Genomic DNA, 14938 nt, shown 5'->3' on the forward strand with positions numbered 1-14938 from the left:
CACTATGTTGGCTAGGCTGGTCTCGAACTCCTGACCTCATGATCTGCCTGCATTGGCTTCCCAAAGTGCTAGAATTACAGGCGTGAGACGCTGTGTCCAGCCTATTTTGTGTATTTTCTTTTAATGTTCAGTGAATTTTTTTTTTTTTTTTTGAGACGGAGTCTCGCTCTGTAGCCCAGGCTAGAGTGCAGTGGCACGATCTCGGCTCACTGCAAGCTCTGCTTCCCGGGTTCACACCATCCTCCTGCCTCAGCCTCCCTAGTAGCTGGGACTACAGGCGCCCACTATCACACCTGGCTTATTTTTTTTGTACTTTTAGTAGAGACGGGGTTTCACCGTGTTAGCCAGGATGGTCTCGATCTCCTGACCTCGTGATTGCCTGCCTCGGCCTCCCAAAGTGCTGAGATTGCAGGCGTGAGCCACCGCGCCCAGCCATATTTGTGTTTTTAAACATAGAAAAGGTACAGCTAAAATAGTAGTATGAAAGATTAAAAAAAATGCACTTGTATAGGGCTTTACCATGAATGAAGCTTACAGGACTAGAAGTTGCTCTGGGTGAGTCAGTGAGTAAGTGGTGAGTGAATGTGAAAGCCTGGGACATTTTTGTACACTACTGATAGGGTTTGGCTGTGTATCCCCACTGAAATCTCATCTCGAATTGTAATCCCTATGTGTTGAAGGAGGGAGGTGACTGGATAATGGGGGCAGTTTCCCCCATCCTGTTCTCATGATAGCGAGTGAATTCTCTTGCGGTCTGATGGTTTTGAAAGTGGCAGTTTTTTCCTATGTACACATTCTCTTTCTCTTGCTTGCTGCTATGTAAGATGTGCTTGCTTCCCCTCCTGTGATGATTGAAAGTTTCCTGAGGCCTCCTCAGCCATGTGGAACTGTGAATCAATTAAGCCTCTTTTCTTTATAAATTGCCCAGTCTCAGGTAGTTCTTTATAGCAGTGAGAGAATGGACTGCTACAACTACTATAGACTTTATAAACATTGTACACTTAATGTACACTAAATTTATTTTAAAAATTGCTCTGTCATGTTACTATGGCTATTACATCATTACGTCACTAGGCAATAGGAATTTTTTAGTTCCATTTAATCTCATGGGACCACCACTGTATATGTGGTTGTTGTTATGCAGACTGCATTTGGAGAGAGACCACATTCATATAGCTTTTCTTATAGTACATTGTTATAATTTTTTTTTTTTAATTTTTAAAAATTTTTTGAGGTGGAGTCTCTTTCTCTGTCGCCCAGGCTGGAGTGCAGTGGAACGATCTTGGCTCACTGCAATCTCCTAGGTTCAATCGATTTTTGTGCCTTAGCCTCCTGCTTAGCTGGGACTGCAGGCACTTGCCACCACATGCAGCTAATTTTTTTGTGTTTTTAGTAGAGATAGGGTTTCACCATGTTGGCCAGGCTGGTCTCGAACTCCTGACCTCAGGTGATCTGCCCGCCTCAGCCTCCCAAAATCCTGGGATTATAGGTGTGAGCCACTACACCCAGCCTGTTCTATTTTATTGTTGTTGTTAATCTGTTACTGTGCCTAATTTATAAATTAAACTTTTTATAAGTATGTATGTATAGCAAAAAACAGAATCAAGTGCTCAGTACCATTTGTTGTTTCAGACATCCACTGGGGTTCTTAGAATGTTTCTCCCATGGATAACTGGGGGACTACTGCATTTAGGAGGTGACTGAAGTGGTCCTGATGAAAGGTAATGCTTGCTTTAAGTAGGGTAATAGTGGAGATGGAGAGAGAGAGGCAGATCTCACCAGTATTTAGGAAGAGGAAGGGCACAATACAGTTATGGATTAAAAGTGAAATTAGGGAGTGAGGTATGAAGTGGTCAAAGATGACGTATACTAGGTGTCTTGCGTGAGCAATGTGTCATTGAAAATATCATTACCAGTATATGGAAAGAGCAGGAAGAGCAGGTTTTGTCATAAATTGTGGAGCATTTCAAGTGTCTATGTAGGCTGGGTGAGGTGGCTCACTGTAATCCTAGCACTTTAGGAGGCTGAGGTGAGTGGATCAGTTGAGGCCAGGAGTTTGAGACCAACCTGGGCAACATGACGAAACCCTATTTCTACTAAAAATAGAAAAAGTTAGCTGGACGTGGTGGCACACACCTGTAATTGCAGCTCCTTGGGAGGCTGAGGCAGGAGAATTGCTTGAACTCTGGAGCTGGAGGTTGCAGTGAGCCGAGATTGAGCCACTGCACTCCAGCCTGGGCAACAGAGTGAGACTCCATCTCAAAATAAAATAAAATAAAGTGTTTATGTAGCATATAGAGTTTTATACCTGAACCTGAGGACAGATACAAATAGATAAAATTTGGGAGTCACTGTTATATTTTTATAATTTAGTTGGTAATGGAAATTTGGACAATGAGTAAGATTGCCTAGTGTTTCACGTGAAATAAGATGACATCTTAGGCCAGAGCCCTGAGGAACTTCACCATTTAAAGGTTTGATAGGGTGATCAGAAAGGTGCTGCCAAAGAGGTAATAGGAAAATCAGGAGAGTGAAATACTGAAAGGCAAGAAGTATAGTGGTATTAGCCTGTTTCAGGTTAAAGGAATACCTGAAACTGGGTAGATTATTAATATAAAGAAAAGAAGTTTATTTGGTTCACAGTTCTGTAGGCTGTACAAGCATACCACCAACATCTTTGGGCTGAGGAAACTTTTACTCATGGGGCAGTGGGAATGGGGACCAGGAGTGTCACATGGTGAGAGAAGGGAGCAAGGTGGCAGGCTCTTTTTACCAATCAGATCTCACGTGAGCTAACAACAGCAAGAAACTCACTCATTACCACAGGGAAAACACCAAGACATTCATGAGGGATCTGCCCCCATTACCCAAACACCTTTTGCTAGGCTCCACCTTCAACATTGGGATTACATTTTTACATGAGATTTGGAGGCACAAATATCCAAACTTTATCAATAGGCTCAATTTTTTTTTTTTTTTTGAGATGGAGTCTCGCTCTGTCGCCCAGGCTGGAGTGCAGTGACGCGATCTCAGCTCACTGCAAGCTCCGCCTTCTGGGTTCATGCCATTCTCCTGCCTCAGCCTCCCAAGTAGCTGGGACTACAGGCGCCTGCCACCACGCCCGGCTAATTTTCTGTATTTTTAATAGAAACGGGGTTTCACCGTGTTAGCCAGACGGTCTCGATCTCCTGACCTCGTGATCCACCCGCCTCAGCCTCCCAAAGTGCTGGGAATACAGGCATGAGCCACCGCGCCCGGCCTTTTTTTTTTTTTTGAGATGGAGTTTTGCTCTTGTTGCCCAGGCTGGAGTGCAGTGGCATGATCTCTGCTCGCTGCAACCTCCGCCTTCCGGTTTCAAGTGATTCTCCTGCCTCAGCCTCCCAAGTAGCTGGGACTACAGGCATGCGCCACCACATCCAGCTAATTTTTTGTATTTTTAGTAGAGATGGGGTTTCACCATGTTGGCCAGGATGGTATTGATCTCTTGACCTTGTGATCCACCCGCCTTGGCCTCCCAAAGTGCTGGGATTATAGGCGTGAGCCACCGTGCCCAGCCAATAGGCTCTATTTTTTTTTAAATTATTTTTTGTAGAGATGAGGTCTTACTTTGTTGCTTAGGCTGGTCTCGAACTCCTGACCTCAAGTGGTCCTTCTGTTTTGGCCTCCCAAAGTGCTGCGATTATATGTGTGAGGCACTGCACCCGGCCTCATTAGGCTTTTATGGCTTATGCTTTCTGTACTTTTAATACTATTTCAACTTAATTTTCTACTCCAATTTTTTGTTGTAATTTATATATGTATGTAAGTGTATATATATTTATATGTAGGGTGTGTATATATAGTGTGTGTATATATATATAAAGTATGTGTGTATGTGTATATATATATAATGTGTGTGTATATATACACATATGTATACATACACACATATATATACGTGTGTGTGTATGTGTGTGTGTGTGTGTATATATATGTATATGTATATACACATTTTTTTTTATTTTTGTTTTTTTTGAGATAGGGTTCACTCTGTAACCCAGGCTGGAGTGCAGTGGTGCAATCGTGGCTTACTGCAGCCTTGACCTTCTGGGCTCAATTGATCTGCCCGCCTCAGCCTGGTTAGTAGCTGGTACTACAGGTGTGCCACCACCACACCCAGCTAATTTTTTGTTTTTTTGTTTTTGTTTTTTGTAGAGGTGGGATTTTGCCATGTCGCCCAGGCTGGTCTTGAACCCCTGAGCTCAAGCGATCTACCTACCTCAGCCTCCCAAAGTGCTGGGATTACAGGTGTGATCCACTGTGCCCGGCCTATATTACTATATAGTATGCTGCAAAACCTCTTTTGGAAACAAAGTGGGATATAAATAATACTCAAGTGAGACTTTCAGGAACATATTCTTCTTGGTAAGACAGTGCCACTGAAACTTACTGTGTTTCATAAGAAGTGGTAGTACTGGCTCTACTTTTAATTTTTGGTTTTAAATTCTGAGCATGAGAAGGAGAGGGATCCACAATAAATTTTGAGTACTATTGTGTTTGAATAATAATAACTGATTAGCCTAATTCCTTTTAGAAGGGAAATCAGCATGCATGAGATCATTTCTTGCCACTTAAATTAAAATTCTAAATTCTAGAGTTAGGCTCTTTAAGAGAAACCAGACCTACTTGACGGCAGTCGTCCTAGCTGACCATAAGACAGGAAGTAAACAGGTAACAGGCAGATGTTAAAAGCCTTGCCCCATTCCTGTGTTGAGAGGACCTTTTTGTTTTTTCTCCCGCTCCCCAGGTAAATAATCCCAGCATCTTTGTGTTTTTATTAATGTAAGATTTAAAAAATTGTGGCAGGAGTTTTGTTTTGTTTCTTTTAGTTGGAGTTTCGTTTTTGTTGCCCAGACTGGAGTGCAGTGGCGCGATCTTGGCTCACCGCAACCTCTACCTCCCGGATTCAAGCAATTCTCCTGCCTCAGCCTCCCCAGTAGCTGGGATTACAGGCATGCGCTGCCAAGCCTGGCTAATTTTTTATTTTTAGTAGAGACGGGGTTTCTGCACGTTGGTCAGGCTGGTCTCGAACTCCCGACCTCAGCTAATCCGCCTGCCTCAGCCTCCCAAAGTTCTAAGATTTACAGGCCTGAGCCACCGCGCCTGGCCCATGGCAGGAGTTTAAAAGTTAAAATGTACTTTAAAAAAAATTACTTGTCCTCTGAAGAAGATCACATGTCATCAAGAACAACTGTTTGTGAAGAATGTTTTGAAATATTCTTGGGGGGCAACTAGGACAAATGCTGCTCTCACATTTTCAGTAGTTTTGACGTTGCAGGGAAGATACTACATTTTTGATAATCTGAAATATTTCTTCATTACCTGTTTCTTTTTTTTTTTAATAGAGATGTGAACTTTGTCCCCATAAGGATGGAGCTTTAAAAAGAACAGATAATGGGGGTAAGTGCAGAGATTTCTTGAAAAAAATTTTATTGAAAACTGGGACAGTGGAGTATTTTCAAATATTTGGTAGTTTATTTTATTTTATCAAATTAAACAGCGTTTTCTACTCATTTTTAACAGTGGTGGCTATAATTTATAAATCCTTATTGTATTGACCCACAATTTTTCTACTTTGTGGACAAACTTAAGCATTGGGTATTTTATGCAGTATGATCTATTAAATACATACTTCTAATTTAAATTCTTATGTTTTTGGCTGGGCGAGGTGGCTCACACCTGTAATCCCAGCACTTTGGGAGGCCAAGGGAGGTGGATCACCTGAGGTCAGGAGTCGAGACCAGCCTGGCCAACATAGTGAAACCTGGTTTCTACTAAAAATAGAAAAATTAGCCAGGCGTGGTGGTGCCTGCCTGTAGTCCCAGCTACTTGGGAGGCTGAGGCAGGAGAATCGCTTGAACTTGGGAGGCGGAGGTTGCAGTGAGCTGAGATTATACCATTGCCCATTAGCCTGCGTGACAGAAGGAGACTGTCTCCAAAAAAAAAAAGTATTTTTTTTAAATGGATATAGTTTCTTATGTTAGGAATTTTTTTTTTTTTGAAAAATGAGCCACATTTTGTTGTTGTTGTTGTTAGACCTAAAATCTGTTGTTTTAGATTCTTTTTTTCTGTTTTGTGTATCTCTAGACAGATGATGTTTCTATTGAATGTTAATTTTATTTAACTCTGAGGATCTTTGTTGCTTGAATATAAAGAAATGTTGACTTTTAGGCTGGGTGTGCTGCCTGACACCTGTAATCCCAGCTCTTTGAGAGGCCAAGGTAGGAGGCTCACTGGAGCATAGGAGTCTGAGACCATCCTGGGCAACATAGGGAGACCTTGGTCTCTGCAAAAGTAAATATAAAAAATAAAAGTAAAAAGACTTAGTTACACATGGTGGCACGTGCCTGCAGTTCCAGCTACTTGGGAAGCTGAGCAGGAGGATGGCTTGAGTCTGGGAGGTCGAGGCTGCAATGAGCCATGGTCACGCCACTGTACTTCAGTCCCTGGGATGGGTGAGAGTGAGACCCTGCCTCAAAAAAAAAAAAAAAAAAAAAAAAAGCTGACTTCTGTATCACATTTTGGTATGCTTTCCTATGAACCCTTGTATATTACTCATTTTCTTATTCACTTTCAGTTATCTTTGTCAGAGAAATCATATTTTTCTACAGCTCAATACTATTCTGAAATGTGTAGACATGAGTTTATTAGACCATGGCATATATGATGAGGCAGCTAAAAAAAGGTTAAGCTGCTATTACTACTATACTCTTCTCCATTTTGGGTAGCCACTTCTAAAGTAGTTGTGGCATAGGCTAGAGTAATGGTGTGAGTAAATAAAAGGGAAAAATAGAATGATTTTGGCTATATATATATATTTTACAGTTTAATCTTCACACTATGTTATACAGTCAGATTGTACAGAATTTAAAAATATGTTGAAAACTCTTCCTGTTATTCCTCTTCCCCATCTGCCCAGTTTATCAATAGTTTTCCTGCTACTATGTAATAATTACTTTCCTGCATATCTTTCTAGGTTTCTTTCTTTTGCATATTCAAATGTGAATAAAGACTTATTTACTCCCTCCATCTTTATACAAATGGGTTAATATTATATACTCTTCTGCATCTTAATTTATTTCACTGAACAATTTATCTGTTTTTTTTGAGACTTTGCTTTTCTTTTTTCTTCGATTTTCTTTTTTTTGAAGCTTCGCTCATTTGCCCAGGCTGGAGTGCAGTGGTGCAGTCTCAGCTCACTGCCACCTCCACCTTCTGGGCTCAAGCGATTCTCCTGCCTCAGCCTCCCAAGTTCCTGGGATTACAGGTATGTGCCACCACGCCCGGCTGATTTTTATATTTTTAGTAGAGATGGGGTTTCACGATGTTGGCCAGGCTGGTGTTGAACTCCTGACCTCAAATGATCCTACTGCCCCGGCCTTCCAAAGTGCTGAGATTACAGGTGTGAGTCACTGCACCCGGCATGAACAGTTTATCTTGTTTTCAGTATAGAGCTTTTTTTTCTTTTTAACCATGTTATCTAATATCTAATCAATCAGTTCTTGATGCACTTTCTGATCTTCTACTTTGATGACTAACTCTTGTATGTATGTCATTTTGCTTGTATACAAGTATATCTATAGGATTATTAATTTCCATAGGTGGAAACATTGAGTCAAAGGAGTTTTGCCGTTAATTTTGATAGATAGTCCCAAATTATTTGCCCTGTAGTTTTACCAATATATGTTCCCAGTTTTACCAATATATGAATAAAAAAGCTGTTCTTCATACCTTTGGTAATCTAACAGGTAAAAGTTTATATATCCAAGCAGTAGTTTTGCATTTCTCTTAATATTAGTGAAGTTCACATCTTTTTATAGTTTGAAGAGCAGTTTGTTTTTTCTCTTCTGTGGTCTGTTTTTTGACTTGGTTGTTGATCTTTTTCTTTTTTTTTTTTGAGACAGGGTCTCCCTCTGTCACATAGGCTGGAGTGCAGTGGCTTGATCTTGGCTCACCGCAGCCTCTGCCTCCCCCTTTCAAGGGACTCTCCTGCCTCACTCACCCGAGTAGCTGGGATTATAGGCACACACCACCGCGCCCAGCTGATTTTTTTATTTTTAGTAGAGATGGGATCCACCCACCTTGGCCTCCCAAAGTGATGGGACTACAGGTGTGAGCCACCATGCCCAGCCACAATTGTTGATCTTTTTAGTTTGATTTATTGGAGTGTTCATAAGGAGCCCCTCATATATTATTATGCTGTTTTGATATGAGTTGGACTAATTTTTGCCCATCTGGTTAGTCTTTGTTTATATTGTGCTTTAAAAAAAAATTTTTTTTTACCGTGCATGAGTTTCTGATTTTAATTTTGTTCAATTTATTAATCTTTCATGACGTCTGTATTTTGAGTTATTAGTTAGAAAGGCCTTCACTATTCCAAAGTTTTTTTTTTTTTTTTTTTTTAAGTGACAGGTTTTCATTCTGTTGTTCAGGCTGAAGTACAAGTAGCAGGATCCTAGCTCACTATAGCTTTGTAGTCCCGGGCTCAAGTGATCTTCCTGCCTCAGCTTTGAGAGTGTTGGAATTACAGGAATGAGCCACTGCACCTGGTGTAAACCTTCCATCTTATTAAATATTTCCTATTCTGGTTTGTTTCACTTGTTCCATTCTACCCTATTAGCTTAAAAAAGTTAACATTACTATGTGCTTTTTTCCTCTTTCTGAATCCTCTGAAACTTTTAGGATACTGTAAATTCACTTGTCCATCTCCAGACATATATTTTATTTTTGTCATGTACTTTCATTCTCTGTTTCTTTAAGAATTATAGTGGTTTTGTCAGGTGTTTGTTGAGGATTATGCTAGTCACTTAAAATGAAACAGTTTGTGTAAATTTGGTGTTATTTTTCTTTGAATTCTATATAGAACTTCGTGAGAAACTGAAACTTTTCTGGGAAAATTTTTGATAAATTCGTCTTTTGGCAAAATTATAGGGACATTCCTTTTCCCCCTTTCCTTTCCCTTTCCCTTCCCCTTTGTCTGTCTCTCTCTCTCTTTCTTTTTTAACAGTGTATCACTTTGTTGCCCAGGCTAGAGTGCAGTGATGCAGTCATAGCTCACTGCAGCTTCAAACTCCTGGATTCAAGTGATCCTTCTGCCTCAGCCTCCTGAATAGGTGGGACCACAGGCACACCATGCCTGGCTAATATTTTTTTCTTTTTGTATTTTTTGTAGAGACACGCGGTCTCACTTTGTTGCCGAGGGTGGGCTCGAACATCTGGGCTCAGGCTATCCCCCTGCCTCATCCTTCCAAAGTGTTGGGATTACAGGCTTGAGCCCTTGGGCCTGACCTATTTTTATAAACTTAAGTCAATTTTGGTGCGCTCTGTTTTTCCAAGAAATTTAACTACTTTGTATAAGTTGCTGAAATTGTTGGACTAACATTGCCAATAGTATTTTTTTTTTTTTTTTGAGATGGAGTCTTGCTCTGTCACTCAAGCTGGAATGCAGTGGTGCGATGTCGGCTCACTGCAGACTTCACCTCCCAGGTTCAAGTGATTCTCTGCCTCACCCTCCCAAGTAGCTGGGATTACAGGCAGGCACTACCATGCGCAGCTAATTTTTGTATTTTTAGTAGAGACGGGATCTCACCATGTTGGCCAGTCTGGTCTTGAACTCCTGACCTCAGGTGATCCACCCACCTTGGCCTCCCAGAGTGCTAGGATTACAGGCAGGAGCCACCACACCCGGCCGCCAGTAGTATTTTATTATTATTTTGTTAATTTTGCTAGCAATGGTAGTAATTACCCCGTTGTTATTCCTGATGTTGGTGACTTGTGTTCTGGTTTTTTGTTTTTATTTTTATTTTTTTGACCAGTCCAAATAGAATTGTTCAGTTTTACTGACCTTTTTAAAGAAAATTTTGGGCTTCGTTAATTTTTTATGCCATCTCCCTGTTTTCTATTTTGTTAAACGTCTGCTCTTTATTATTTCCTTCCTAGTACTTACTATGTGTTATATTTTCCTCTTGTTTTCTAACTTATAAAGGTGGAACCTTAGGTCTTTTATTTTAGATATTCTTTTCTAATGAAAATGTATATGCTGTAAGTTCCTCTCTATTGCTTTTATTGAATCCCACAAGTTGTGTTTTTTTGTTTTTGTTTTTGCTGTTGTTGTTTTGAGACAGGGTCTCAGTTTATCACCCAGGCTGGAGGGCAGTGGTGTGATCTTGGCTCAGTGAAGCCTCGACCTCCTGGGTTCAAGCGATCCTCCTACCTTAGCCCCTGAGTGGCTGGGACTACTCGTGCACGCCACCTTATCCGGCTAATGTTTTTGTATTTGTTGTAGAGACGGGGTTTCACCATGTTGCCCAGGCTGGTCTCAAACTGCTGAGCTCCAGCGATTAACAGGCATGAACCACTGTCCCCAGCCTATGTCTCAAGTTTTGATAAATTTCATATTTGTTGCCATTCCGTTCAAGACATTTTCCAGTTTCCCTTGTGACTTTCTCTTGACTATCTTAGTCTGTCTTGGACAGAAGTAGAAGTCTTCTGCTGTTTATTCGTAACATTGATTTTCCCTCTTATTTCTTATTTCTCTTCTCTTCTTTTTGTGATTATTTTTTAGTGCTGTATTTTAATCAGTTTAACAATGCAACTAGTTAGTATTGCATTTAAATTTAATTATATTAAATTGCCTTAAATTGCCTTTTTGGCCATATCTCTTCCTATATATATACACAAGTATTTATATTTATCTATATGGTGGTTGCTGTAGGGATTATAATTTTCTTATCAGTAAATTCAGTCTCTGCTGATTGTACAACTTTTTTTTTTCTTTTTGAAATGGAGTCTCGGTGTGTTGCCCAGGCTGGACTGCAGTGGCACTATCTCGGCTCACTGCAACCTCTACCTCCCAGGTTCAAGCAGTCCTGCCTCAGCCTCCTGAGTAGCTGGGACTACAGGCACACACCACAACACTCAGCTAATTTTTGTATTTTTAGTAGAGACATAGTTTCACTATATTGGCCAGGCTGGTCTGAAACTCCTGACCTCAAGTGATCTGCCTGCCTTGGCTATCTAAAGTGTTGGGATTACAGGCGTGAGCCACTGCACCTGGCCTGTGTGTGCCACTTAACACGAGATGTAGAATGAAACCGTATAGACTTCTTTCACCTGTTCTTTTTCCAGTCTTTGTTATAGTTTTATAGGAAAGCTACATACATTCACAAACCCTACCAGTGTTTTAATATTTAATGTAAGTGGTCATTTGTATTGTAAATGTGTGTGAAGGCATTATTGTTTTGTATGTTCGTTATATATTAAATGTACCTACATGTTTATCACTCTTTATATTTTTCTTCAGTTCTGAGCTTCCTTCTGGAATCATTTTCCTATTACTCAAGGAAAATTGTTTGGTGTTCCCTTTAATGGAAATCTTTTAAAAAATGTTTTCTGGCTTTATTTAGTTATCTAGTTTTTTGTTTAATAACTTGCCTTTTGTCTTTAAGATTTTCATTTCTTTCCCTTAGTTTTCTGTAGTTTTTTTTTTTTTTTTTTTTGAGACAGAGTCTCACTCTGTCGCCTAGGCTGGAGTGCAGTGGCGCGATCTCGACTCACTGCAGGCTCCACCCCCCGGGGTTCACGCCATTCTCCTGCCTCAGCCTCCCGCGTAGCTGGGACTACAGGCACCTGCCACCTTGCCCGGCTAATTTTTTGTATTTTTAGTAGAGACGGCGTTTCACCGTGTTAGCCAGGATGGTCTTGATCTCCTGACCGCCTGATCTCTTGATCCGCCCGCCTTGGCCTCCCAAAGTGCTGGGATTACAGGCGTGAGCCACTGCGCCCGGCCAGTTTTCTGTAGTTTTATCGTCTCTTGGTGTATGTCTTTATTTACTCTGATTTATAGTGGTTCTTCAGTCAGTGGCTTTGGATCTTCTGTTCTGGAAAATTTTTAGGTATTATCAATTCAGATAATGCTTTCATGCCATTTTCTTTCTCATATTTTCTCTGAGACTCTGATTACATGTGTGTTAGATCTGCCTGCCTATTACATTTTTCATGTGTCTTATTCCATTTTTTGTATTTCTTACTTTTGTGCTAACATTCTGGATTTCTTCTGACCTGTTTTGTTCCTACTAATTCTCTTTTCATCCATGTCTAAACCGTTGTTAATCCCACCCATTGATTTTTTTTTTTTTTTTTCTTGAGATAGGGTCTCTGTCACCCAGGCTGGATTGCAGTGGCACAATTACAGTTCACAGCAACCTTCAACTCTTGGGCTTAAGCAATCCTCTCACCTCAACCTCCTGAGTAGCTGGGACTATAGGTGCATGCTGCCGCACCTGACTCATTATTTTTTTTTGTAGAGATGGGGTGTCACTTTGTTGCCTAGGGTGGCCTTGAACTCCTGATCTCAAGCAATCCGCCTCAGCCTTCCAAAGTGCTGGGCTTACAGGTGTGAGCCCCTGTGCCTGGCTGATTTCTAAATTTCCTCTTTACTTCTGGAATTTTAATTTATTATTATAGTTTTCAGTTATTTGCATCAATTTAGAATTTTGTCTTGTGTGTACTTGATCATAGTAAGCATACTTATTTTAAAATCTTTATCTGATAACTCCAAAATGGTGATCTGTTTTGATTTTCTTATTTCTCCTTATTTTCATTCATATTGTCTTGTCTGTCATGTGTTTTGTACTTATTGTGCTGGAAATTGTATGTAATGAAGAAATTTTAGGCTGGGTGTGGTAGCTCATGTCTGTATTCCCACCACTTTGGGAGGCTGAGACTGGTGGATCACTTGAGGTCAGGCGGTCGAGACCAGCCTGGTCAACATAGTGAAACACCGTCTCCACTAAAAATACAAAAATTAGCCCCGTGTGGTGGTGGGCACCTGTAATCCCAGCTACTTGGGAGGCTGAGGCAGAATTGGTTGAACTGGAAGGAGGAAGTTGTAGTGAGCCGAAATCATGCCAGTGCAGTCCAGCCTGGGCGACAGACCAAGGCTTTGTCTTTAAAAAAAAAAAAAAAGGGGGGGGGGGAATTATTTGTAGCCAAGATGATACTGTTTTCTTTTAGAGAGGATAGATGTATATTTGCATCTGCTTGGTGCCTTGGGGGTTGTAATTTAGGATTACCTTCGTCAAATTTCAGTTTGAGATGGTCAGAGGCCTGGTGTAGTCTCTTTGAGGGTCTATGTACTTTTTGTGTATTCTTAGCTCTAGTTTGCCCTTCAGTGTTACATCTGAAACGAGAGGGGTTTACTTGTTCCATTTTTCTGTTGGTTGTTTCTGAATGTACATCCCTGTACTGTTAGGCCTCTGAGTTTGTCAAAAGTACCCTTCAGGCTGGTGCGGCGCTCACGCCTGTAATCCCATCACTTGGGGAGGCTGAGGTGGGCGGATCACCTGAGGTCGGGAGTTCAAGACCAGCCTGACCTACATGGAGAAGCCCCACCCCGACTAAAAATACAAAATTAGCCGGATGTGGTGGTGCATGCCTGTAATCCCAGCTACTGGGGAGGCTGAGACAAGAGAATTGCTTGAACCCAGGAGGCGGAGGTCGCAGTGAGACGAGATCGCGCCACTGCTCTCCAGCCTGGGCAACAAGAGCGAAACTCTGTCTCAAAAAAAAAAAAAAAAAAAAAAAAAAGGACCCTTCATCCTCACCACCGCTTTCTCTGAAATAGGCAAATGTTCCCTGGGCAAAAGTGGCCAAAAACTGTACCTAGGACTTTCATTCTTTTCCGGTTTTAGCCCAGAAACTCCTCACTATCATATCAGCTCTTTAATACCTTCAGTCGGGAGGCTGAGGCAGGAGAATTGCTTGAACCTGGGAGGCGGAGGTTGCGGTGAGCCGAGATCGCGCCATTGCACTCCAGCCTGGGCAACAAGAGCGAAACTCCATCTCAAAAAAAAAAATTTAATATGAAATTTAACACATTTCAAATTAAAAGTGAAATGATTGTTATTACTAATATTAAAAATATTGACACTAAGATAAAAATAATTTCATGTTGACATTTAAAATGATTAAGATAATTAAATTTTGTCGTAAGTATTAAACTTTTAAAAACTCCTTTTATAGTGGTTCTCAGAGGTAGCGTTGATCTGAATATTTAGTCTGCCTGTATAAGAAGTGTTAGTGCCAACATCTGAATTTATAAATGTTTCCCTTTATTTATGTAACTGCACATCATGACTGGGGAAATGATTAAGAATGCTTTTTTTGGTAGTGGTTTGAGTATTCTCAAGCAATGGAAGTAAGACAGCAATGAGAATTTGTTAATGTCCTTGTTGTGCATTTATTTCAATAGACATTTAAGGGATCTGTTAAGGAAGTTAACGGTGTTAATTTGCTTTTGATAAAACTGAAAAGATGACATTTATTTATTTATTTTTAGGTTGGGCCCATGTGGTTTGTGCCCTGTATATTCCAGAGGTACAATTTGCCAATGTTTCCACAATGGAACCAATTGTTTTACAGTCTGTTCCGCATGATCGTTATAATAAGGTACAGTGGATATTATTTTATTACTGTTTGAATATCACTACTGGGAAGTAGAAAGGAAGTTTTTGTGTTTTTAAAATCACAGGTCTCCATCAAATTCAGGGAGGTTTGGAAAAAAAATTACTACTCCAAACTGCAGTTATTAAAATGTTATTAATATGTTACTAAGGTCACAGGAGTACAAAGCAAGCAAAACTGTGTTACCCTTTATAGTAACCTAGGTATTTACTATTCTACGATATACAGGATATTTTAATCCTTACAAATTGGTGCTTTATGAATTACTGACCTCTTTTGCGCTTTCAAGTATCGAGAGTCTGTTAAATTTGAATTAATTATTATTTTGCATAATATTCATTCAATGTATCATACAATCTTTTTTGAAGAACAGTCCTATATTAGAATGTTACTTGTCTCCTCCTCCCAAAGTTATTTGTACCCCAAGATATGGTTT

At 40.4% G+C, this 14938-nt stretch overlaps 1 protein-coding gene across 17 annotated transcripts in view; it reads left to right on the forward strand.

Annotated features, from left to right (window-relative positions):
- MLLT10 (MLLT10 histone lysine methyltransferase DOT1L cofactor) overlaps positions 1 to 14938 on the forward strand; it is a 221021-nt gene that overhangs the window by 56502 nt on the left and 149581 nt on the right. For 13 of the 17 annotated variants that reach the window (XM_034930078.3, XM_034930079.3, XM_063607286.1 and 10 more), the window contains 2 exons: positions 5385 to 5439; positions 14378 to 14487. In XM_034930078.3, coding sequence (XP_034785969.2) covers positions 5385 to 5439; positions 14378 to 14487 — 165 coding nt within the window. Of the gene's footprint in view, positions 1 to 1699; positions 1722 to 5384; positions 5440 to 14377; positions 14488 to 14938 lie in introns of those variants that run through there. The other 4 variants (XM_063607287.1, XM_034930087.3, XM_034930088.3 and 1 more) reach the window with 2 other exon arrangements.

The sequence above is a fragment of the Pan paniscus genome, chromosome 8 (genome assembly GCF_029289425.2).
Source record: "Pan paniscus chromosome 8, NHGRI_mPanPan1-v2.0_pri, whole genome shotgun sequence".
Lineage (NCBI taxonomy): Eukaryota > Metazoa > Chordata > Mammalia > Primates > Hominidae > Pan > Pan paniscus.